Source organism: Aplosporella prunicola (assembly GCF_010093885.1).
Source record: "Aplosporella prunicola CBS 121167 unplaced genomic scaffold K452scaffold_7, whole genome shotgun sequence".
Taxonomy (NCBI): domain Eukaryota; kingdom Fungi; phylum Ascomycota; class Dothideomycetes; order Botryosphaeriales; family Aplosporellaceae; genus Aplosporella; species Aplosporella prunicola.
This window is the reverse complement of record NW_022983535.1, coordinates 157699-180562: the sequence shown is the minus strand read 5'-3', so window position 1 is coordinate 180562 and position 22864 is coordinate 157699. Positions and strand designations below refer to the sequence as shown.

At 55.4% G+C, this 22864-nt stretch overlaps 7 protein-coding genes across 7 annotated transcripts; 4 read left to right on the top strand and 3 right to left on the bottom strand.

Moving 5' to 3' along the window:
* Positions 1-263: 263 nt before the first annotated feature.
* Positions 264-1943, top strand: K452DRAFT_325310 (glycoside hydrolase family 76 protein; the record flags this gene model as incomplete). Its single annotated transcript, XM_033544767.1, has 1 exon — positions 264-1943. The coding sequence occupies one exon, from the start codon at positions 264-266 to the stop codon at positions 1941-1943; it is 1680 nt and encodes a 559-aa protein (XP_033399715.1).
* Positions 1944-3612: 1669 nt separating this feature from the next.
* On the bottom strand, positions 3613-3976 carry K452DRAFT_345422 (uncharacterized protein; the record flags this gene model as incomplete). The annotated part of the gene is made up of 1 exon (XM_033545453.1): positions 3613-3976. The coding sequence occupies one exon, from the start codon at positions 3974-3976 to the stop codon at positions 3626-3628; it is 351 nt and encodes a 116-aa protein (XP_033399714.1). The 3' UTR covers positions 3613-3625.
* Positions 3977-6883: 2907 nt separating this feature from the next.
* K452DRAFT_345420 (uncharacterized protein) lies at positions 6884-9202 on the top strand. The gene is made up of 3 exons (XM_033545452.1): positions 6884-7322; positions 7353-7592; positions 7640-9202. Exons 1-3 carry the CDS (start codon positions 7225-7227, stop codon positions 8871-8873), a joined length of 1572 nt encoding a protein of 523 aa, XP_033399713.1. The 5' UTR covers positions 6884-7224; the 3' UTR covers positions 8874-9202.
* Positions 9203-12238: 3036 nt separating this feature from the next.
* On the bottom strand, positions 12239-16107 carry K452DRAFT_267079 (uncharacterized protein). Its single transcript, XM_033538828.1, has 7 exons — positions 15820-16107; positions 15558-15658; positions 14612-15506; positions 13804-14556; positions 13333-13756; positions 12712-13279; positions 12239-12644 (listed from the first exon to the last, which is right to left on the bottom strand). Exons 1-7 carry the CDS (start codon positions 15988-15990, stop codon positions 12404-12406), a joined length of 3153 nt encoding a protein of 1050 aa, XP_033399712.1. The 5' UTR covers positions 15991-16107; the 3' UTR covers positions 12239-12403.
* Positions 16108-18017: 1910 nt separating this feature from the next.
* K452DRAFT_296266 (uncharacterized protein) lies at positions 18018-20287 on the top strand (the record flags this gene model as incomplete). Its single annotated transcript, XM_033541898.1, has 3 exons — positions 18018-18107; positions 18769-18864; positions 18920-20287. The coding sequence occupies 3 exons, from the start codon at positions 18018-18020 to the stop codon at positions 20285-20287; spliced, it is 1554 nt and encodes a 517-aa protein (XP_033399711.1).
* Positions 20288-20340: 53 nt separating this feature from the next.
* K452DRAFT_151274 (uncharacterized protein) lies at positions 20341-20724 on the bottom strand. Its single transcript, XM_033535534.1, has one exon. It carries the CDS (start codon positions 20613-20615, stop codon positions 20394-20396), a length of 222 nt encoding a protein of 73 aa, XP_033399710.1. The 5' UTR covers positions 20616-20724; the 3' UTR covers positions 20341-20393.
* A 53-nt stretch (positions 20725-20777) lies between these two features.
* Positions 20778-21648, top strand: K452DRAFT_223731 (uncharacterized protein; the record flags this gene model as incomplete). The annotated part of the gene is made up of 3 exons (XM_033536643.1): positions 20778-20897; positions 20962-21469; positions 21518-21648. Coding segments are annotated over 3 exons (759 nt in total), but the record flags the coding sequence as incomplete, so codon positions are not given.
* Between the last annotated feature and the right edge of the window lie 1216 nt (positions 21649-22864).

The window sequence follows — 22864 nt, the reverse complement described above, 5'->3', positions numbered from 1 at the left end:
GGGCTGAGGCTGGTGCTTTCTTTCTCTTTCTCTCTGGATTTCTCACACACACACTCTCTCTCTCTCTCTCTCGCGCTCCTTTTCTCTTTCTTGAATTTGCGTCTGCTCGTTTGCTCGCCTGCTCTTTCGCCGGAACTATGGTGTCGTTTGGATCGGGTCCCCGGCTGCGCGGCTGGTGTGCTGGCGTCGTGTTTGCTGTTACCACGGTGCTGTTTCTCGGTGCCGGCACGCGCGCACATGTCCAGCTGGGTGGTAAGCAGGAGATGCTGGTCCCCGGGCAGCAGCAGCAGCAGCAGCAGCAGCAGCACTCGCTCGCGCTCGACCCGCTCGACGAATTGCACGCCGCGCTCGCAACAATGCAATCGCAGTACTTTGAGCTGTGGCTGGGGCAATGGCCGCAAGCAATCGACTGGACGGCCGCGGTCACGGCCACGCACGTCTCGAGCTCGTTGCGCTCACTCACGCACGCGCTGGCGCGCCATCAGGACCGCATTGGGCCGGTGCGTGTCGAGAACGAACTCAATCGGTTCTTTGAGCACGTCGTCGCATACTATTTCGGCGAGGACGCGTTCGCGCTGCGCATGCAGGCTTACGACGACATGCTGTGGGTGGTGCTGGGGTGGCTGGAGGGGATCAAGTTCACGCGCGAGCAGGCGGCGCTGCATGAGCGGCGGCATGGCGCGAGAGATGCGGACGAGCCGGCTACGCAATGGCATGGCACGCAGTTTGTGTCGGCGTTCGCCCACCGCGCCCACATCTTCTACGATATTGCGCGCCAGGGCTGGGACACGCGCCTCTGCGGCGGCGGCATGACGTGGAACCCACACCTGCTGCCGTACAAGAACGCCATCACCAACGAGCTGTACATCTCCGCCAGCGTGGGCATGTACCTCGACTTTCCGGGCGACGAAAACACTTCGCCCTTCCTCGCCTCTGGCTCCTCTTCTGGCAGCGGCAACGACGACGACGACGCGGCCCTCCCCCCCGCCCGCCCCCATGACTCCGCCTTCCTCCGCGCTGCGCAAGACGGCTACGCCTGGCTGAAGCGCAGCAACATGACCGACGACGCGGGGCTGTACGTCGACGGCTTCCACATCACAGACTTTGGCAAGAACGGCAGCATCGGGACGGGCAAATGCGACGAGCGCAACGACATGGTCTACACGTACAACCAAGGGGTGCTGCTATCGGGGCTGCGCGGGCTGTGGGAGAGCACGGGTAAGACGGCGTATCTGGAAGACGGGCACGCGCTCGTGCGCAGCGTTATTGCTGCCACGGGCTGGGATGCCGAGCGTGGTGAGGCTGGCGAGGCTGGCGATGACGCGTGGCACCCCCTCGGCCGCGCCGGCATCCTCCACGACGCCTGCGACAGGGACGCCACGTGCAGCCAGGACGGCCAGACCTTCAAAGGCATCTTCTTCAACCACTTCACGGCTTTCTGTGCACCGCTTCCCGCGCAGCCCCGCGTCCCGGACGTCTCGTTTGGCGCGGACGCAGAGCTGCGCAGCTTGCACTTGAGCAGCTGTCGCGGGTACGCGGCGTGGGTTGCGCGGAATGCGAAGGCGGCACTGGCGACGAGGGATCAGGCGGGTAGATTTGGCGGGTGGTGGGGCGCGGGCGTGGGCATTGGTGAGGAGGGCATCGTCGTGCCTGCGAGCGCGACGGACTACAGGAACGACGGGGACGTGCTGGCTCGCGAGCCGTGGTCGGTCTCGGACACGGACGCTTCTTCCGAGCCCTCATCACAGTCGCAGCGGCCTCCACAGTGCCCTCGTCGCCCCGGCGCGCGCCGTGCGCGAACTGCGGAGGCGGCGGCGGCTGATGATCCGAATGATCGTGGCCGTGGCCGCACCGTCGAGACGCAGGGGGGTGGCGTGGCGGTTGTGCGGGCGCTGTGGGAGTTTGTGGCGTTGTTTGAGGGGGAGAAGGGGGAGAGTGAATGAGGGGGTTGGTGAGTGGGTGAGTGGGTGGAGGGAGGTTGGGGGAGGACGATGTACACGATCTCGCATATGGAAAACGGACTGTATGTGGGTGGGTGGATGGATGAGGAGATAGGTTTGGTAGGTACGTACGGTGGTGGTTATGTGTGTGTGCGTGTGTGTGTATGGATGAACGACCTTTTTCCTTATCCGCTTAATTTATTGGTTTGGTCTCGGTAAACATATATATATATATATATCTCGGCATCAGCATACAGCATATACCTAGGTATCATTTCACTTATACACCTACCTACTCCCCCAAGCGACAGTGAGTAAGTGAGCGAAAAATCCAACCCCCTACCGACTGATAAGCTACAAGCAACAAGCAACAACTCACTACCTACCTTTTTGCCCTTCCCGCATCTCTATCTATGGATCTGAAGGAACACGATCAGGGAAAACGCGCTTAAACGCTTCGAACAAGGTTGACTGGGGCGCCGCCCCGCGCACGAAAACAGCAACAGCAAAGCGCCAGCGCCAGCAGCACGTCCGACACGCCCTGTTTCTTCTTCTGCGGCGGCGACGGCAACGCTAACGCACACCACCGCCACCGCGCCCTACTGCTCGCTGTCGTTGTTCTTTGGTGCTAGTCACCACTACCATTGGTACAATCTACCCCCGTCCTCCTCTGCTCCTTCTTCACTCTAGAAAGAAAGGTTTCTGCTTTGGCGCTGTGCGCGCGCCCCCCGCGTGAGATCTACGAACTGACCAATTGGCATAACAGCTGCTAGTTTTTTGGACTGGCTTCTGGAGGGAGGGCGGCTAAAGCTCGCTAGATGGCTTGGTGCGTGACGGTAGGTGCAAGGTTTCGGGCTATGGGTGTGTACAGGTGTGGGTGTTGTTGGTGACGTTGTGAGGGGGTGGTGAGTAAGTGTTTTTGGCTTTGCTTCGCGTTTATTAGGCGTGTGTGATTTCGATGAGGGAGGCGGCTGGAAGGTTTTGGGCGTGTTGGGTTTTGCGCATTGTCGGGCTGGATGATGCACGCGTTGGGGAGGTAGCGTGATAGTGTGGTAGGGACGTGGAGGTCGTCTGGTTGGTGTTGTGTGGGAAGTGCACGATGGTGAGAGGAAGCGTTTTGCTGCGATAACTTTGATACGGGTTCAAGTGACTCATGGGTCTGGAGAAGAGCTTTGTGCATGGATAGAAAAGGGAGGTGCCAGTGCCGAAGACAAAGTATATATAGCTTCTCAAAGGCTCGATCTCTCCCTCGCAGACAAGCACTGGTCCAAGGTGAACCAGTGAGTCAGACACAGCAGCATACTTATTAGTGTCTCGACAACATATGGTGTCATACCCGGTACTGGGGGCGTTTCTCTCATGAAAGTCTGTTCAGTGAGGAAGCAAACGGCTTTCTGGATGCGGGATAAAGCTTCTTGTGGTAGTGGTGGTGAATATTGTCACCATCACATGGTTTCGTTTGCCATCTCCAGCCATCAGTGCTTCTGATTATCACCACCCCATGTTAGTTTTTACATCAATAGTTCCCTCCTTTTTTACCTTTCTCTTTCGTTTTTTCCCGCAAGTGTTTACGGTGAGGGGGGCACCACAGCCCACACAATCCAGTTCTAATTCAAGCAGTCGACATCTCGTGGTGTCGTAGGCAGTGGTGGAAGAAGTGGCGCAGATGTAGCACCGCTATTTATCTACTCTCCGCCAAGAGTAAACCGCCTCCTCGCTGCCCCAGGTGCGTCCTTAGCTCTCACATCGCGGCCATATACGCGGGCAGTTTCATACACTTCAACCGTTCCCCACACCGTGCATCTACGCAGCCATGAGCCAACATCCACAGCAATACCATCATAACGAGGAAAGCCGGAGGGAATCGGCTGGATAGCTACCAAAATACTACCGACATGCTGCACCACAAAGCCATCCCAGTCCCACCAACCGGCTTCATTTCCGCAACACATAAATACCTGCCACAACCACAGCAGCTGCCACGACGACAGCCCATCAACCAAGGCAGCTGTGGATTGAGCAGAGTGCACGAACATGATACGTGTTTGTGGGATACCTCACGTCAAACGTTAAGCCACTATATGTTCAAACCTGTTCAGCCGTCCTTACCTACCAGCTTCTGAATGTGATGATAATGAAGCAAATCCGTACCTCATGATGCTGTCCACCGCCTCCAACGGTTGGTGCTACTGGCCATCATCATTTTCGTGCCATCATCACTTGTTATTTTCCCTTCTTTCTTCTCTTCTTCGTTAGTGCCTCTGAAAGACGGTAGAAGTGAGCGGTCACCGCCACGTATGAAAGAACTGTATCTCTGCTGCTTCTGACGGAGAGGAATCGGTTGTATAGAGAGAAAGAGCTTCTCACAAGGTGCTATTATTATGGAGTAATACGACGCCGGACTGGCCCGGCAGCACAGCGTGTGCTCATATCTCTCCGGCCGCAGTATGCAGATGATATGCCCATTGAAGCCTTCAACTGTCTTAATGTTGCAGCCACATCAGCATGAAGAGGCAGCAGCCGCGGGCCTGAACAGGTGGGCGATAGCTTACCTATGAACTCTCCCATTCTCACGTCCTTGCTCCCTTGTGTTTCCAGGCATTTTAACGCGTGGAGAGTACGTACATGATGCTGTACAGCGTATAATATTCCTTCTCGACACTGTTTAATATCGACAAATGATTCGAGACCTACCCCCTGAGCAGCTCCAAACTAGTTCGTGCGGCCTGTCTGCTTAGCAGATCTGCGTATGATGTTTAATCCACTGCGCGAAGACGTTTCTCACTATCTCAAGTGAGCGGGTGGGACTGAGATGAGATCAAGAGCGGGAAAAAAGGAAAGAAAGGGCAGTGGTAGCGACGAAGTCAAGACCACCAAAGCAGCATGCTGGCCAAGCACCTCAGAAGCAGAGACAAGCAGGCAGGCGCAGGCTCGACCTCCCGTCTTTGTCCTCTTTTGCAGTCCATGGCCCCACACCATCTCCATCATCGCCGCTTTCTTGCTCGATCACACGCGGCTCACGGCTTTTTAGCCTCGCTTGCCCCAGTAACAGTCAGGTGGCGGAGCTAATCTGCTCCGCTTCATTTCGGTCCAGCTCTAGAGCGTGTTGATCTGCCCTGGCCAGCTCGATCTGGTTTACTCTAGCCCGCCTTGGCCCTTGCTCACCTCTTTAGACCAATCAAATCCGTATCAGTGCGTTCGATTCGGTGCAGTGTAGCCGACGACGACGTCAACGCTGGCCAACCACAGTGGCAGGAGGCCTGGTCGTGTGGATGCTGCTTCTGCCGCCGTCGCTGGTGGCTTCGGGCTTTGGGGTGCTGCGAGAGGCGGTGGCGGGGCGGGATGGGCCATGGCGAGTCGAGACGAGGCGGGGCGAGGCGGTGCCGCGTGACGGGATCTTGGTACAGGCGGCGGAGACGAAAAAGTAAGGGAAGGAGGGAGGGCGTATGTGGATGCGGGAGAGACAGCGAGGTCGGGATGGATTGTAGCGAGTCGAGACGAGGCGGGGCAAGGCGATGCCGCGTGACGGGATCCTGGTGCCGGCGATGTTGGTGAAGGAGGCGGGGGAAGGAGTGAGGCGTGTGTGGGTGCGAGAGAGACGGCGAGCTCGGGATGGATTAATCGACGAGCGGAGAGGCGGAAATGTGGCTGCAGTGTGTGCTGAGCGCCGGCCCCGGATAATTTGTCTACCCCTTCTAGATATTTTACCTACCCCTTAACTATGTGTTGAGTGAAATCTACGATATCTACAAAGTACTCCTTAGGTAGTTATAATTAGATAGTTATGCTATAGCTAGTAGGCACTTTATAACTATATAATAGTGAAAAAAAGTATAATAGTACCTAAAAAGATATAATGGTGAAATTATGTACGAGTCCTAAAGGATTCTTTAAAAGTATAGAGATATAGCTATATAAAAATTAAAGGATATTGTTGAACAGTGCGAGAAAGCTGGACACTGCTGTCGCATTGAATTGAGTGAAACTGTCTGCTTAAATACACGACCTCCCTGGGTAGAAAGGTGACTATCGTTCCACTAATAGGAGAGAATGGCATGATGTTGAAAAAGCAAAGTGATGACAGGGTTCGTGCTAAACGAGATAATATAGTTATGGTGGTGATGGTTGACAGATATATTACGAGGGTATCAAAATAAAATGTTTGAAGGATTGAAAGGTACTTATAAAGAGATAAATATATAAGCTATCTAAGAGTAGAAAATATATTATATTGTTTTGCAGGTATGTCGTCTAGAGGGGTGGGAAAATTGTCCGGTGCCTCGGTCCTTAAATACTCTTTTTCGCACTCATTCGCTCACTGGATTCCACCTTGCTCTTACTCTTATGACCATTTTGCTTTCACATGCCAGACCACTTCGGCCAAACACTCCATTCAGCGGAACCTTCGAGAGGAACCATCGAACGCTCACGATGGTTCTGATCCGAATCACCAGGGCAGTCGTACGCAGCTCCGGGGTTTGCATGCACGCTGGAAGCCCTACCTAGCACTAGTCTCTGCTCATCAACCCATTCGACGTCATCCATCTGCCCTAAAGAAAGCAAACTGATCATCAAGGCAGCTTTGGTTCCTGGCTTGCGGAAGGATGCGCTGCTCCTAGAGTAGAAGTGTGTTCGCGCGTGCGGCGTCTGGATTCCTGCTCCTTACGCCGCGGCGGGCATGCGGAGCCGCAGCCTCAACCGCAGCTGCGCGACGAGATGGTTGGCCGGCGGGCGTTACCGGGTTCGTTGCAAGTTCCACCCACGTGTTGGCGGATGCCGTCCAGAACAAGGCGGCGCACATTGGGCATGAAATCCCGACGGCGGCACGGCCTGCCAGAAGCTCAGACGGCGGCATATGTGGCCGATGGCGCGTTCGTAGGCGAAAATGTCCTGGGCGGCTTGACACGGCCCACTTCCCCGCAACGCCCTTGACCGCGCTCCACCTTCCCCAGATTGACCCCGCGAATCCGGGGTCGGCGCCGCTCCGGTTGGCGACGCGGGCTTTAGTCTCTCCTTTGAGCCAGCCTCCACCCGCTTTCAGAGTCCGCGGCAACAGGACACGGCTCTGCCGAAGGCTGGCGCGTTTGGCCAATGCGGCATTGAGGTTTTCCGACGTCTGTTCGGAAAATGCTCTATATAATGCCTGTTGCCGCCCTTGTCGTGATGCAGCAGCAGCAGCGCACAGTTTGACAACCTTGCACGGTCGCTTAAGCTGGTCTTTCATTCCTCGTCTTGCATCAGTTGCCGCACCTGCTTTCATCACGCCTCTTCCCTCTCATTCACCATGTCGAAGACCGCACTGAAGCACGACACGCTTCAGGACAAGGTCCTGGCCGACCATATCGAGAAGCTCGAGGACATCTCGACCGAGGAGCTGACCGAGTACATTGACGACTCAATTGAGGACACCAGGACCGGTCCCTTCATTTGGCTCTTCGCCTTTACTGCCTCCATCGCCGGCTCTCTCTTCGGTTATGACACGGGCATCATCTCGGCCGTACTCGTCTCTATTAACGCAAGTCTGGGCCATGAACTCTCGTCTAATGAGAAAGAGCTCATCACCTCGCTCTGCTCTGGCGGTGCATTCTTCGGCGCCATCGTTGCTGGCATGACAGCCGACCGCTTTGGCAGGAAGATGGCCATTTACGCCAAGTAGGCGCATTCCATTCTCGTTTCTCGATCTTCGCTGACCATTCCAGCTGCGTTCTCTTCACTGTTGGCGCTATAATCCAGGCTGCAGCATACTCGCTCGCGCAAATGGCCGTTGGCCGCCTGATTGTCGGCGTCGGTGTCGGCTCCGCCTCCATGGTTGTGCCGCTGTACATTGCGGAGATTGCACCTACCAAGTTCCGCGGACGCATGGTCGGCCTTAACAACATTTCCATCACTGGCGGCCAAGTCATCTCCTACGGTATCGGCGCAGCGTTTGCGCACGTCGGCCACGGTTGGCGCTACATGGTCGGCCTGGGTGGCGTGCCTTCCATCATGCTCATGTGCCTGCTTCCGCTCTGCCCGGAGAGCCCCCGCCACTTGGTCGCACAGGGCCGCAACGAAGAAGCGGAGCGCGTCTTCAAGCGTATCTACCCCGATGCCACGGCGCAACAGCTCTCGGACAAAGTGCGGCTCATCGCGTCAGGCTTCGAGGCGAGCCGCGAGCACAACAGTGACAAGAGCACGTGGTACCTGGTCAAGCAACTCCACACGGTGCCATCCAACTTCCGCGCTCTTGTCTGTGCATGCGGCCTCATTGTTACTTCTCAGATGTCTGGTTTCAACACGCTTATGTACTATTCGTCCACGTTGTTTGCCCTTGTGGGCTTTTCCAACCCGGTCGCGGTGGGCCTGGTCGTGTCTGGCACCAACTTCATCATGACCTGCTTGAACGCGATGCTTGTGGACCCCTGGGGCCGCCGCAAGCTCCTGGTTTCGACAGTGTGGGGTATGAGTGCTGGCTTGCTCGCCGTGGCCGTGGCCTTCTCCTTCATCCCGATCGATGCGCACACGCTCGAGCTCAAGAGCGACAAGGTCACCGCGCCTGCCATCGTCGTCCTCATTTTCATCATCTGGTTCGTCTTCTTCTACGGCGTGTCCGTCGGCAATACGGCATGGATGAGCACCGACTTCTTCCCCATGGAGGTGCGCGCCATCGGCACCATGTACATGACGTGCACGTGCTGGGCCTCGAACGTCATCGTCTCGAGCACCTTCCTGACGATGATGCACTCGCTGACACCATCGGGCGCGTTCGGCTTCTACGCCGCGATCTGCGGCATCGGCTGGGTGCTGATCATCTTCTTCTACCCCGAGGTGTCGGGCCTGACGCTCGAGGAGACGCAGGAAGTGTTCAAGCACGGCTTTGGCGTCAAGTATTCGCGCCAGCTGCTCAAGGAGCGGAAGGCGGCGAAGAAAGCGGAAGCCAATGCTCAGGCATAGGTGGTTGGGGTATTGTGGGGTTGGAGAAAGGGGTGGCTTTGATGTATTATGACGATATGCGCGGCTGTTCTTGAGCCTTCTTTTGACAGCTGTTTGTTTCTTTTTCTCTCTCTCTTTTCCTCTTTCTTAGCGATTTCTTCTTTCTTTATTAGTAGCGCTACTACCTTGTTATGGTTAGCGCGGTTACGCATGTGGGCTGCGTTGTATATAGACCCACGACTGACGAACGAACGAACGAGCAGATGAATAAATAAGATACTCACTACTATAAATTTGGCTCCGGCACCTTGTGCTGAGGTGTCTGTGGTAGGCATGGCCTGCTTCAGAGGTAGGTGGGCGGAAGTGCTGTGCTGGAGAGGGTACGCGCTGGAGTTAGTGGGTGGTTCGTATAGTTCTTTAACTGCTTCGTCGTACTCGCACCAGCTTGTAAGTGTAAGTTAGCGGTAGCCCCTGAAAACGCCTTGTCTGGGCGGGTATACTTACGCACGAAAGGGCGAAGTGGTTGGTGTGCACACGTGTAAAGATAAACAAACGACAGCGAGAGTGCGGCGTAGAGGTATGGTATGTGTGTGTCTGTACGGGTCCGGCATCACGTGCTTTGCTGTCAGCGCTGGCATATTAACCCGGTCCCTTGTGTTCCTAGCCCCGTTGAACATGGGTGCTGTCACGGCAGCAATTTACCAATTGGCAAAAATGGATCATGTCTGTTCTGGTGTCGTTGGTCGTGTTTGCTTGCTTTCTCGCTTGTCTGCTTGTTTGCACAAAGTGGTTTTTGAGGGGCGGGGTGAGAGTAGTGGTGTGGTGGTGACGAGTATCACAAGGCGTTGGTGACGGTGGGCGGTAGGTTGCGGGGATGGTGGTGTGCGGCGGCGGCGACTAGCGGGGCGGAGTAAGGGTGAAGACGTGTTGTTGCGTAGGTGGTTGCGGTTGCCTAGAGAAGATGTATTTGTTTGGAATGCCGACCGCATTAGGTCGGCAAGAAGGACTTTTAGCTAAGCCGGAAGGCTGATGCTGTTGTTGACCATGAGAGTTGAGGCTTGAGAGGTTTTTGTGGTATCGGCTCGGGGAGAAGTGGTACTGTAGGCTGCCGCTGCTTCTTTTTTGAGACTGCTTTTGCCATCTGCGCTTGCTTACCTCTATTTGATGTTTTGCTGTTCAAGCTTTTTGTATTTAAATTCAGGAACCGTCGCTCATGGATCTCCGGGTGACTTTGGCTCTGACGACGATGGAACGAATGAGGTATGTACCGCAAACAAGTTTGAAGGCGGCGGTGTGCGTACAATAGTGGACTTCTTTGCATTTGTCGCGGAAGACTGTGTTGGATTTGAGAAAGCAGTGAATACCACGCGCCCACAAGCTCGGTTCTAAGTATGACGACAACGAGGAACTTCCGGCGATATATTGCTTCCTTGAAAAGACGCCTCAAACCGGACAAGGAACACGGAAACCGGCTTGTATCAAAGGCTTCGGGATTGCCGTAACGTATGTCTTGACTGTTTTGACTAAGAGTTTCGTAGGGGTTTACTCGACCATCATGACAGCTTATGAATTAACACACTCGTCACTCGCCTGGTATGAGACGAAAAGCCGGTTGCTGGACATTGGAGTAAGAAAGAAGTTCCGGGTGTTGCGATGGAGAAATGGTTGGCGAAAACATGGCTCCAGGATGCACTTAAAACTTAAATGGGGCTCCAGGCTGACTTGATAACTTAACCTTATCACTCCAGTATTCGGTCAAATGCATAAACATGCAAGAATTACACCTCACATTAGGTATGACGCGCTGCGTCCGAAGGTATTAGCCGCAATTGAGACAAGATCAAACTCTACCCGCTTGTCCTACCTTCGAAAAAGTTTGAGACCGGCGGTGGTCTTTATGTCATGTTGATGGTGCATAACAGCAATGGAGGAAGGTGGCGATGAGCGTCTTCGCGCGGAGTGTGGAGTGCTCGAGCTGGATGTGCACTGCTTTAGGCAACGGATCCAATCTGCGGCTCGCACAGGTTGAATAAGCCACTAGGAAGGTTAGTCTTGACAGTGCTCCTATGCGCATCGCATGATTAACTATGAGGGCCCGACCAGTCGAGAAGATGTCGAGGACGAGACGGGTGGCGGAAATACGGGCTTTTGTGTCGGACAATGGGGATCTAGGATCTCTGAAGTCCGCTCCTATGTGCAGCTTGAGTGAATGCATCGACTGTGCTGCTGCCGGTGTCAGTGTATCTAGGCGCTGTATCTCGCCAAAACATCAAAAAGGGAAGATAGTTGTCTGTGCTCATCTGCCGAGGGTGAGAAGAGCGGCGGGTATGTAGGTTCTCGGCGCGCCGTGCTGGAAGATTTCGTTACCGTTTGGGCGACTTTGCGCCTCAGACGCTCATTTTACTTTACCATGTCACCGTCGATTGCCGAAAGCCACGCCCTAGTGCCTTAATGGCACAAACTCACGTCTAGGCAGCATAAAGGCGAGACCACAAGCACTTCCGGGTTCCCAGTCTTCGACAATCGACCTACCGGCGCGGGATGTATCATCGACAACAAGAAATCTGCCTCCAAAGCGTACCTCAACTCCACATTGGAGAGGATTTCGGAGCTCTTGGGTACTTTGCAGTACATTACGCCCCGGGCAATCTGCTCACCCTTCCTTCAAACAAGTTCAATGATGCTCTGCACCCTCACCCATCAACTCTGCACACCATCACCGTCACCTAGCCCCGGCTATCACCATCTCGGACTCCTGATGTTAACCACTGCAGGGCAAAGCTCGGAGCTCGATCAAGCGGTAATGCAACAAACTCAACGGCCGAGAGAAACCACGGCCGAGAGAAACCACGGCTTCGGCGAAAAGCAGCTACACGGCCCGACACGATGAAAGTAGGCTGAACCCGCGAGTTGTGCCAAGATGCCCATCAGGAGTTGACTGGTTGTGGAGTGCTGGAAAGAGGAGGTATTCATAAAGCAGCGTCGGGGAGTGGTCTGGGCCGGCTCAGGGAGTGCGTCATGTAAGACCGTCATGTAAGACCCGTACAGCAGTAGATATTGTAAGAATCCTTCGCAATAAAAGTTCCACATTCCTGGTGTCGTGGAGAGTAATACGTGAGGTCGACGTGGCACGGTAAGAAGGGCTCCTCTGACTGGCTAGCCCTCTCGTCATAGCATCTGCGGTGGTGATCATGAAGGGCGAGTACACCGGTGCGTCGGTTGAGTGAAAGTAGTGGTGAAACTTGAGTGGCATACTGACGGCTATGGAGCTGAAGTCGAAAATTTTTGTGAGGGAATGACGATGCTTTATCCGTGTACCATTAGTTGTAGAACTGCAGTTTTGAGTTTATTTCTTGAGCATCTCTGTAGAGACGTGTTTATACTAACGTGATTGTCCAGCGAAACACCACGGAGCATGGCAAACCTCAAACATAGGCACACTTTCGCCAGAACAACCCCTGCAGACAAATCAAGTCTATTTCGGCTCTCCGCCATGCTAACTCTGCAATCCTCTCTCTCGCTCATATCTCTCCAGTTCCTCACTCCCTACTCTACATGATGCCCAGCTTGCCAAACGCTTGCACAACCTCCTTGTCCACGTTGACCAGCCACTCATCGCGGAAGCGTTCCTCGCCGCCGCATACCGCAATCGCTTGCGCCAGGTGCTCGCGCACGAACTGCAGGATGTTGACCGTGTGCACGGGGTCAGAGTAGATGAGGTTGCGGCGGCGGACGTCGTCCGGGGGCTCGGGGCCCGAGACCTGGGGCGTGTCTTGGTGCCAGACGAGGCAGCTGGAGCAGGGATGTCAATGTTCGATCGTGCTAAGGTACTTGCGAAAGGTGAAGAGGGAGTACTTACTCGACGCTCGTGTCTTCTTGTCCGTCTGTCAGCTCGATGATGAGGTCCGTCCACATGGTCATGAGGTCTTGGAGCTTGATCAGGATCCAGCCTTTGCCTGTCTCCAGCAGTTTCGTGAGAGCCAAGCACATGAGCTTCTTGCTGACAGGCGCGGCGATGTTCTCGAAGTGGTCGAACCATTCCTCAAGCAGCCACTTCATGCGGCCATCGAGCGACTCTTCGGGATCCTGCATGTCGTTGGCGTCAGTGCCGGTCTGCACCGCTTCGAGAGCTGAGAGCAAGATGCTCGGTGAGGCGAGACACATCCGCGCGATGACAGTGAAATAGTCGGTTTCAACGAGACCGTCTACAGCAGACTCTCTAGCATTTGGTCCGGTCTTCTGGTGGGCTTCCCAGGCGCCCTTCAGGCCGTCAAGGAGATTGCCGAAGAAGCCGGTGTGGATCATGTCGCCCGTCAGAATCTCTACTGCCTGCTCTCCACCGAGGAGTTCGGCGGTTCTGACAAATGTCTCCACAAGGTGCGTAACCAGGCCGTTAGCTTCAGCCCTGAGTTGACCCAAAAGAGATGCTGAACGGGGCGTTAGTATTATGTTTCGAGCGGACAATCTCGGCGTGACTTACCAAGGGACTGCAAAAGCTGAGTTCGAAGAGCATCTGAACACATCTCAGCCGGAGCAAGGATCAGATATGTGTCGGCAATTTCCAATGTCTTGCGGAGACTGTCAGTACCAAGCTCCAAGGTCGAAATAAGGTACGGGGCCAGAGAGAGTATGTCCTGAGATGCTGGTGCTGGTGTCTGAACGAGAATGGAATGCCAGAGTTCTAGAGCATCCTCCAGCAGATACAGTTGTGTCTCGGATCCGGGCTCGAGAGTTCCCTTAATGATAGGTATGACTAGCGAGTGATATGGCAGAGAGTCGGCCTTCATAGCGTTGATGATGCGAGCGAGCATGGTGAGAATGGCTTGTTTCATGAGATGCTCCTCCCCAGATTGATCCCATAAAGGCGGTAATAAAGAGACAATGCTGTTGGCATAGGGCGTGATCTGTAGATGTTAGCAAACTCGCCATAAATGTGAATTTTGGATCATACATGATGCTCGAGCCTCTCAACAATGACGCTAATGGTGTTTAGTAACGCCATCTTCGTTTCGGTCAGCTCTACCTCTTCAATCAATGCCATCAAGCGTGACAGGATGTCGGGTGCGTATGGCAAGAAAGATTCGACCTGGAACTCCCAGTCATCGGCGATATTTCTGAACTGTCTACCAGCAGTCACTCGAACGACGTGGTCATTGAGTGGGTCGTCCTTGTTCAATAGGTGTTGGAAGATCTGATAGACGAGAGGTCTGCTTTCCTCCGAGACCTTTATCGTTATCCACTGACCGAGCAAGATGGCAATGCGGCGGCGAAGAAGGTTATAGCCCTGTTGTTGCTTCTGGACCTCCACAACCAGCGTTGAGCGGATGAAGGCGTCGAAGTCGAGGTGTTCGTGAAGAACCGGGGCAGCCAGACCAACGGACGTATAAACCGAGTCCTTGAAAAGAACATTCTCGTTGTCTGGCGAGGCGACGGAATAGAAGACGTTGAGCAGCGGTTGAACAAGCAGATCTTTGAAGTTAATGGAAAGGTCCAGGAAGAGCTTCTCTGCGCAGGACCTAACAGAGAACTCAAAGTCGTCTCCTTCCATGTCTTCGCGCCTCTCCCACTCGTCTGGTTCTTCTTCCCATTGGCGCAAGTCGCTGGACTGGTAGACGAAATAACGGGTGACCGCAGTTTCCATCATTTCCCGGATAAAATCCTCTTGAAGCAATTGCTGCTTGACAAGCTGCGTGGCTTCGGTTTTCTGTAACAATTGTTAGAATGCTTGAATGTGTCGCAGGAAGTTTGTCCACACATACCTCTTGTTTTTCCTGTTCGTGACGGTATTTGAACGTCTGGGCCGGGTTGAAGACCATCTTAATGCAAGCGCGGATCAATAGCAGTCCCTTGAGACTAAGGCGTTCCATGATGGTCTTCACTTCATCATCCGCATCGCCATCTGTTCCGATTTTCCCGGAAGAAGGGAGAGAAGTGCCAAAGTCTTCTCCAAACTTGACTACCAAGCCCCAGTAAGCCTTGACAAGACTGAGTGAGTCTGGAAGCAGTACAAAGGCAGCTGGATGGGTTTTGGCCATCTCAAGATGAAGCTTAGAAAGCTGCATAAGATGTTTCTCGACAAGAAGCTTCAAATGCTCGGGAATCGACTGCGTGGCGAAAGTGAGGAATTCTCCTAGCTGGTTCCGTACAATGGCCCAGAATTGCTGTATGTCGCTCTCCCGGTTTGGGAATTCAAAACCCACAATTAGCAGACGGCGTATTATTTTGATTGAAAGGAGGCTTTGTTCCATGCTTTCGATTGCTCCGCCTTCATTATCGCCTCCATTATGCAGCCATGCTTGCCACTGCTGCGCCTTTTCCATGTAAATATGACCAAGGACGCGGAATACTTCGGGAGAAATCGATTGAAGGTTCGAGCGCAGCCTGATAAGACGACCAGTCGCCAAATCCTTGACAATGTGAAGGAGAATCAGAAGAGTCCGAGGGAGGTACAGGCGGTTTGCAGTAGGTGAGGTTGAATTGCGCAGAAGCTCGAGAACTTGGTTGATGACATCGGGCCAATCAGAAGGGTACTCAAATCGGACAATCTTTGCAATCACTAGAGCATTTTGCAGGGCGAGCCTTTGGTCCACTTCGCTTACGCCGCTTTCGAGCAGTCTCGAACGGATAATTGCTTTATCCTCCTTGCTGACCGCACTGCCCATATGTCAGATAATATAATGGCTTTTGGTGGTTTGCAGTACTTACTTCATAGCCGTCTTACGCCAATATTTGTCGATACCATTCTTGAGTTGGATGATTGCTAAATAGCGGACCTCGAGGGGGAGAGACTTGTCTATAAAGGCAGCCTGTTAAACCTTAGCATAGCTGAAGTTTTACGATTGCTGCACGTTCAAGCTCCAGTGATTTGAATAAGGTTTCAAAGAGACGGCGGAGCGGAAAGATAAAAAGAGACGTCGAAGAAAATATGCGGCAAAAATGGAGTGAAATCATGAGATAGAAGGCCTACCTGCAGCATAGGGTAAAATCCCTTCTCTGTTTGCCATTTTTGAAGCTGCTTCGTTCCAGTCTGGACTTGCTGTGGATCACTTGACGATGCAGAGCGGAGCACGTGAAAAAGGATACCCTCAGTTAGCGGGTTTGCTTCCGCCGGCAGTTCGAGAGCCCCCTGGAAAGCCATTGCGGTAACACCGGGCGCGAAAAGTAACCTATGAGTGTGATAACGCGGATGTCGGCATTGAATCTATCTCGCGGCGTGCTGAGTCTACAGCCTGGTGCTGACCTGGGGTTTGTCGTGGCTTGCATGCATGGTCGGCGAACGAACGATTGAAGGCGGTCGTGGACGCTCGAGCCATCTGTCAGTAGCGCGTGATTATGTCATCGGCAGAGTAAAACTGCCGGCAGGGGAGTACAGGGTACGAAGTACTCTTATACCGCGACCTATTGTGTTTGTTTGTAGGGGCAAGAGGAGAGGTAGAATTTACCAATTCCTTATGGTCCAACTAATTTTCTACAACACAGAATGTTCTCGAAGCTGTCAATGGACTGCCTAAATGGCAGCAAAGAGCTATGCCCCACTATGCTTACGACCGCCGAACCAGTTGCCAGGAGCTTCCAAGAGCAAGGATAGCGAGTCATCCTGTTTGTCAGAAGGCGTTCAGAAGTTTGAAGTAATCTTCTCGGGAGCATGGCGGCCTATCGATGTATATTATCTATGCACCTGTTGAGTGAGAGCCTATACGAACGATCGTGAAAGAGTAGGATACGACGAAAAGGTACCAGCTTCAAGGACCCATGACCCTGGCAACCATCTCCCTTCACAGCGCCTGAGGCGATTCCTAGCACAACTAAGACCAATGTTTTCGAAGAAGACGAGCACCGCGCACGAAGATGCAAGATTCAAATAAGCGCCGGCCTTGACGCGTTTTCGTACCCCACGGTCGGCATCTCTTGCAGGCTTCAATGTCCGTAACCATATGTCGGGTCGGAGACGACCGTATTGCCCCTTAACAGGCCTCAACCATGAACTCCTGCAACTGCCCAGGGGAATAAGAAGCTTACGGCCATACAAAGTCAACGAAAGCGCCCACAGAGGCGGTGCATCAGGAGTCCAACAGCTCGTAAAATAGGGGAAGGGGTCTCGAACACTGGCCGGGAACACGGAGGCTGTTGTCCGTACGTGTCTTTTGCACGAGCGCGGGTTTAAGGGGATGGGTAGTGAGCTGTTAGTGCAAGGAAGCGCCCGCGTCCAAGCTGCGGCAAGCTATGAATAGTGGCACAATAAAAATAGTCTCCGCAAAAGTGTCAATACTCATCATACATGTCTCTACACATGGACGAGGATCCCATGCCTCGGGACAGCCGTGATCCCCGATGTTGACGGCTCCGACGGCGCCGGGTCGCACGCTCGACGGCCGCGCCACCTTGATGCGGAAGCGTTAATTGCAGATCTCCCGCTCGAGCTCCAGAGTCACACGAAGGCCCCTCCACGTGCTGAGGGCAGGGCAGCTTGGCAGCAACGTGCAAGCCACGAGTCAATCGGGGGTCTCGGGGGTGTGGCGTCGCTCATTTCCGACGGCATCGAGCATCGATGCCGACGACTACTCAGAGCCTCTATCTGTGACAGGTGGTACGAAGCGCAGGGTGTGTGGCTGGAAGAGTTTTCTCCGCAGCGGGCATGCCAACGGTGCGCGCGCGTGTTGCGTCGGCGGCGCGGCCATCGAGGGTGAGTGGACGGCGATAGGTACACAGGACTCTAGCCTGCAGCCTGCAACCCCTCGCGCGACGCCACCGCCGTCAGGTCTGGTCGGGGCCGCGTGCAGTGGAGTCGAATATGCTAGCTTCCGCAAGCCGACGAGTTGGTGTTGGGCGCTCGCTACGGATTCGGCCATGGACTTGCTTTGCGGCCAAAGCTTCTGTCGTGCCCTCCCTACAAGTACATCTGGCAAGCTTTCCCCTCAGTCCGGTCTCTGACTCTTGCCTGCATCCCTCTTCTTCTTGCATCCCGTTTAATCGCCTCGCATTGGAAGCCCGAGAATCTTTCCTCAATCGGCTTTCCATCTGCATATCTCTCGCTTTGTTGTAAGTCCCGCCAACGCCGCTCCCCTCACCCCCATTTCGTCATTCCCTCCTGAGCTACGACAACTGACTTTTATCGCGTCTCCCCCCCAGACTTTCTCCCAACACCCATCACTTTCATCCATCAAAATGGCCTCCGCGCTCCCCACCCACCTGAAGCCTGGCAACGCCGCCGACGACTTCGCCAGCCGTCACCATGGCAAGACCCAGTCGCATATGGTAAGTGCTCTCCCGTAGCTTGCCCCCCGGCCGCACCAGCAGCAGTCCAGTCCAGTCCATCCCGAGGCCATTGGCCACCGACAAGCAAGTTGCGTGGTGGTTATTGGGATTTGAAGCCATCGAGCGGCCGCAGTCCTGGGTTCCACTTGGCTGTGAGGGACCAGAAGCACAACAGCTGCTCGCCACCGACCGTTGGTCGATTCGCGAGTATTCCATCGCCAGAATACACCGGTCCAACACCACCTTCAGTACGGTGCGACGATTGCCGTCAACCCCTCCGATCAAACGCTATGGTCAACATTTGCACGGAGTACACTGCAGGTCAGGGGGTGATCGGGACAGTTGATGGCATGGTGTTATGGAGGGGTTCAAGCTTAGGAACGGACCTCATACACCATCGTCGAATGCTGTCCGGAAGCCCCCCTGATAGATGGCGAGCATCGACGCCCCACCTGCGACGTGGAAAGCTCCTGGATTCTGCCCCTTAACCTTAACTTTAAGGTCTCATAACTGGGCCCTGGGATCCATATACCCAAGGCTGCCTACACCCTAATCTTGATAATACTCTAGTTTAGAGTTTGCCTATTGTATTGGACTGGACTTGCTGCTGGCGACCATGGCGACCACTATCAACCACAACAATGCTGACATCAAAAACAAGGCTTTCGAGAACACCTCCACTTCCGTTGCTGCATCGCAGATGCGCAATGCCCTCAACCAGCTGTGCGACACCGTCAAGGACCCCGCTGAGAAGCAGGTATGGACAACCGACGCCGGAAATCTACGAATGCGGGCGCTGACAACAACTCTAGAGGTTCGAGACTGAGATGGACAACTTCTTCGCTCTGTTCCGCAGGTACCTGAATGACAAGGCGAAGGGCAACGCCATCGAGTGGTCCCGCATCGCTCCCCCCAAGCCCGAGCAGGTCGTCAACTACGCCGACCTTGCCAACAGCGAGTCGGTCGAGTACCTGAACAAGCTCGCCGTTGTCAAGCTCAACGGTGGTCTTGGTACCTCCATGGGTTGCGTTGGTCCTAAGTCCGTTATCGAGGTCCGTGACGGCATGTCCTTCCTGGACCTGTCTGTCCGCCAGATCGAGTACCTGAACAGGACGTACAACGTCAACGTTCCCTTCGTCCTGATGAACTCGTTCAACACGGACTCGGACACCGCCAACATCATCAAGAAGTACGAGGGTCACAACATTGACATTATGACCTTCAACCAGTCCAAGTACCCCCGTGTGCTGAAGGACTCTCTTCTGCCCGCGCCCAAGTCTGTTGACTCGCAGATCTCCGACTGGTACCCCCCCGGTCACGGTGACGTCTTCGAGTCGCTGTACAACTCGGGCATTCTCGACAAGCTGATTGACCGCGGCATCGAGATCATCTTCCTGTCAAACGCCGACAACCTGGGTGCCGTCGTTGACCTCCGCATCCTGCAGCACATGGTTGACACCAAGTCCGAGTACATCATGGAGCTGACGGACAAGACCAAGGCCGATGTCAAGGGTGGTACCATCATCGACTACGAGGGTTCCGTCCGTCTGCTTGAAATCGCGCAGGTGCCCAAGGAGCACGTCAACGAGTTCAAGTCGATCAAGAAGTTCAAGTACTTCAACACCAACAACATCTGGATGAACCTCAAGGCCATCAAGCGCGTTGTCGAGAACAATGAGCTGGCCATGGAGATCATCCCCAACGGCAAGTCCATCCCTGCCGACAAGAAGGGCGAGGCCGACCTGTCGGTCATCCAGCTCGAGACGGCGGTCGGTGCTGCCATCCGCCACTTCAACAACGCCCACGGTGTCAACGTTCCCAGGAGGCGTTTCTTGCCCGTCAAGACGTGCTCTGACCTGATGCTCGTCAAGTCGGATCTGTATACTCTGCAGCACGGCCAGCTCGTCATGGACCCCAACCGCTTCGGCCCCGCTCCCCTGATCAAGCTCGGCTCGGACTTCAAGAAGGTGTCGAGCTTCCAGGCTCGCATCCCCAGCATCCCCAAGATTGTCGAGCTTGACCACCTGACCATTACGGGTGCGGTCAACCTGGGCCGCGGCGTGACGCTGAAGGGCACGGTTATCATTGTGGCGACGGAGGGCAGCACGATCGACGTTCCTCCCGGATCGATCCTGGAGAACGTTGTCGTGCAGGGTAGCTTGAGGCTGCTGGAGCACTAGGCGGCTGGCAAGGCTGCAGACGCGTGGAAATGAAGCATGGATGCACGTCGGGGACGGGTGGGCACGGCAAGCGGTACTACGTGAGATTTAATATAGAATGATGACACTACGTTGCCCAGAACCGGCTGTTATGGCGCCCCTCACATGGGGAGATGGTGATGACCAGGGGAAAAAAGCAGGCAGCGTCATCCGGCGCGGAGCGGGCATGCTTAGGCAACGAGTGCGAGGGTGCGGCTGTGCCGTTCATGTCAGCTGTGCTTGTTCGTGGCTCGGCGTGAATGGTTGGGCGCGACGCACGTCGGCAAGCAGGACAGGAACGAGGGAGCATGCGCACCTATAACAAGGCTGGCGCACCCACGACCGACCGGTGATCCGACCTCTGCCCGCGCCGCGCCTGCAGTGCGACGACATCATCGTGAGCGGCAATCCTACTTACTTACATACATGACGCCGCCCGTTGCGCACCGCTGCGACGACCGCGGCGCGCATCATGACCCCCCCGGACGCTGCCTCCAGGGAAGCGCTGCAGTTTTGGGGATACCTGTTCAAGGAAGATAATCGCGGCTCCGACCTGCTGAATAGGCTGCTCGACGGCATTGCAAACTATGTGGTCTGTACCTGTCTTTCAGCTTCACCCCACGTCCGCGCGCGCGCTGACCCGAGCTCCACCGTAGACCGCCCACTTCCCGCCAACTCCCGACTGCGCCGATATCACGCCCGCCCAGCTGGCCGCTTTCTACAAGGCCGTCGGCGGTGACTATGACATCCTCTTCCTCAAGACGCAGGCGCCCGATCTTGCTTTCATTTACAAGAATCTCGGCTGCCTGCATTCTCTCCAGCCCGCGCCCGAGAGCAAGGGCTTCGACAGCCCCGCCATCCCTGCCCTGAAGCCCAAGGGTTTCGTTACCTGGCAGACGATACAGCTCCTGCTAGGCCCAGATGAACATGTTCCCTTTTTGCAGAATGCAGTGGAGCGCTTCGACATTGTGGACCCTGGGACGAAGGGCGTATTCCCCAAGCTTTTGCCGAAGGAAGCCTTCCCAGACAAGCCGGACGAGAAGATGGAAAGGTGGTACCAGGAAGTATCAGAGCGGCTGAGAAAAGAAATGGAAGAGGGGCAGGAAGAGCAGCACCAGCACGAGCATGCCGCTGATCAAGGCCGCAGTAACAGCCCCGGCCCTGGTCCCGGCTTGCGGCCTCCGCCTGCCGGAAGGAAACGACATCCCAGAGATCGCATCTCGAGCGACTTATCCGAGGAGTCGATGGACGACCACGCCGGCGCGGCTGAGTATTTTCGTGACCCGTTGTACCGCAGGGGAGGTACAAGGCCCAGGGTTGTCCGTCGCTACAGCCGGATCCCACCGAACTCGCGAGAGTCCGTGTCGGATCGGGGAAGGCAAGTAGCAAGCACGATTGGCAGGATCTGGCCGCCATGGGGCCGAGGCAAAGAAAGACGGGGCAGCCTGACAGATAGGCATGCCAGCGGTGGGTATTCAGAGGATGCAGCAGGAGAATATGACTACAGCGGCGAGGAAGTCGAGCACCTGTCCCCAGGAATTCACCGAAGACACGCACATGGAGGATCGGGGGGCTCTAGTGGCCACTCCAACCGTGCCCAAACCGGCTCCAGACGTGCTCAAGCCGGGCTGGAGCCAGGCAGCAGTCGTTCTTTCGATAGCGAGTCGGAAACAGACTCGGGCTCGCCACCCCGCATGAAAGTCCCACGCCCCAAAAACTATCCAGAGCGCGGAGGCCCAGAGCGCGACGGCCGCCCTCCAGAGCCCCGCTTCTCCCATCGCGGGGGTTACGCAAACCATGTCCCACTTCATCATCGCCGCTCGCACTCTCCATCCCCCAGCCCACGAGAGTACTTTCCGTCTTTCAACGATTACACCTATGGCCGAAGGCATAGTCAGCAGCAAGGCTACGCTGGCCCTGCCGCGACAGACCAGCCTCGCCCTTCGTACGCCGCCCACGTTGCTCCGAGCCCTCCGCTGCCGAGAGAACGGCATTCTGACCCTCCCAGTCGGATGGCGGAAAGTCGCGAGAAACCCCACGAGCGTCGAAGCCCGCTTGAGACGAGCGATAGAGAACGGAAACGCGAGCGCGAGCGTGAGCGCGCACAGAGGGAGCGAGCAGACAGCCACCGCGAATCGACACGTCCGAACACACGAGATAACTTCTCACAGCAGCAGCGCGACAAACTTTCAGTACCTCCGCAGCCTCCCACACCGCCGCCCATCAAAACCCACTCCGGCACCAACCTTAGCGCGCTCAACGGCTTTGGGCCAAGCAAGGAACCGCTGTTCGCCACGCAGGTCGCACATCTGCAACCCCCCGGTGGGCCCTACGTCACACGGACCTACTACGACAGCAGCACGTCTCCATCTGCCGCGACTGCGGCGACTACTACCGCCGCACCAAGTGCCGCAAACACACGTAGCCGGCGTCCCTCGTACCCCCCTCGCGGCAGCTACAGCACCACCACCCCAGAGCGCGCCGCCATGCCCGCGCGAGCGAGCAGCATGCGCTATGCTTCAAGGTCACGCGCGCCTAGCGGCAGCGCAAGCGCCAACG

Coding starts and splice junctions, on each gene's coding strand:
- K452DRAFT_151274 (XM_033535534.1), bottom strand. CDS start 20,615: ATGCTCCCTCGTTCCTGTCCTGCTTGCCGACGTGCGTCGCGCCCAACC.
- K452DRAFT_345420 (XM_033545452.1), top strand. CDS start 7,225: ATGTCGAAGACCGCACTGAAGCACGACACGCTTCAGGACAAGGTCCTG. Junction 7,323..7,352: donor TCGACCGAGGAGCTGACCGA/GTACATTGACGA, acceptor TGAGGACACCAG/GACCGGTCCCTTCATTTGGC. Junction 7,593..7,639: donor AAGATGGCCATTTACGCCAA/GTAGGCGCATTC, acceptor TGACCATTCCAG/CTGCGTTCTCTTCACTGTTG.
- K452DRAFT_267079 (XM_033538828.1), bottom strand. CDS start 15,990: ATGGCTTTCCAGGGGGCTCTCGAACTGCCGGCGGAAGCAAACCCGCTA. Junction 13,757..13,803: donor TTGAGAGGCTCGAGCATCAT/GTATGATCCAAA, acceptor TAACATCTACAG/ATCACGCCCTATGCCAACAG. Junction 12,645..12,711: donor CAAGAAGACACGAGCGTCGA/GTAAGTACTCCC, acceptor TCCCTGCTCCAG/CTGCCTCGTCTGGCACCAAG.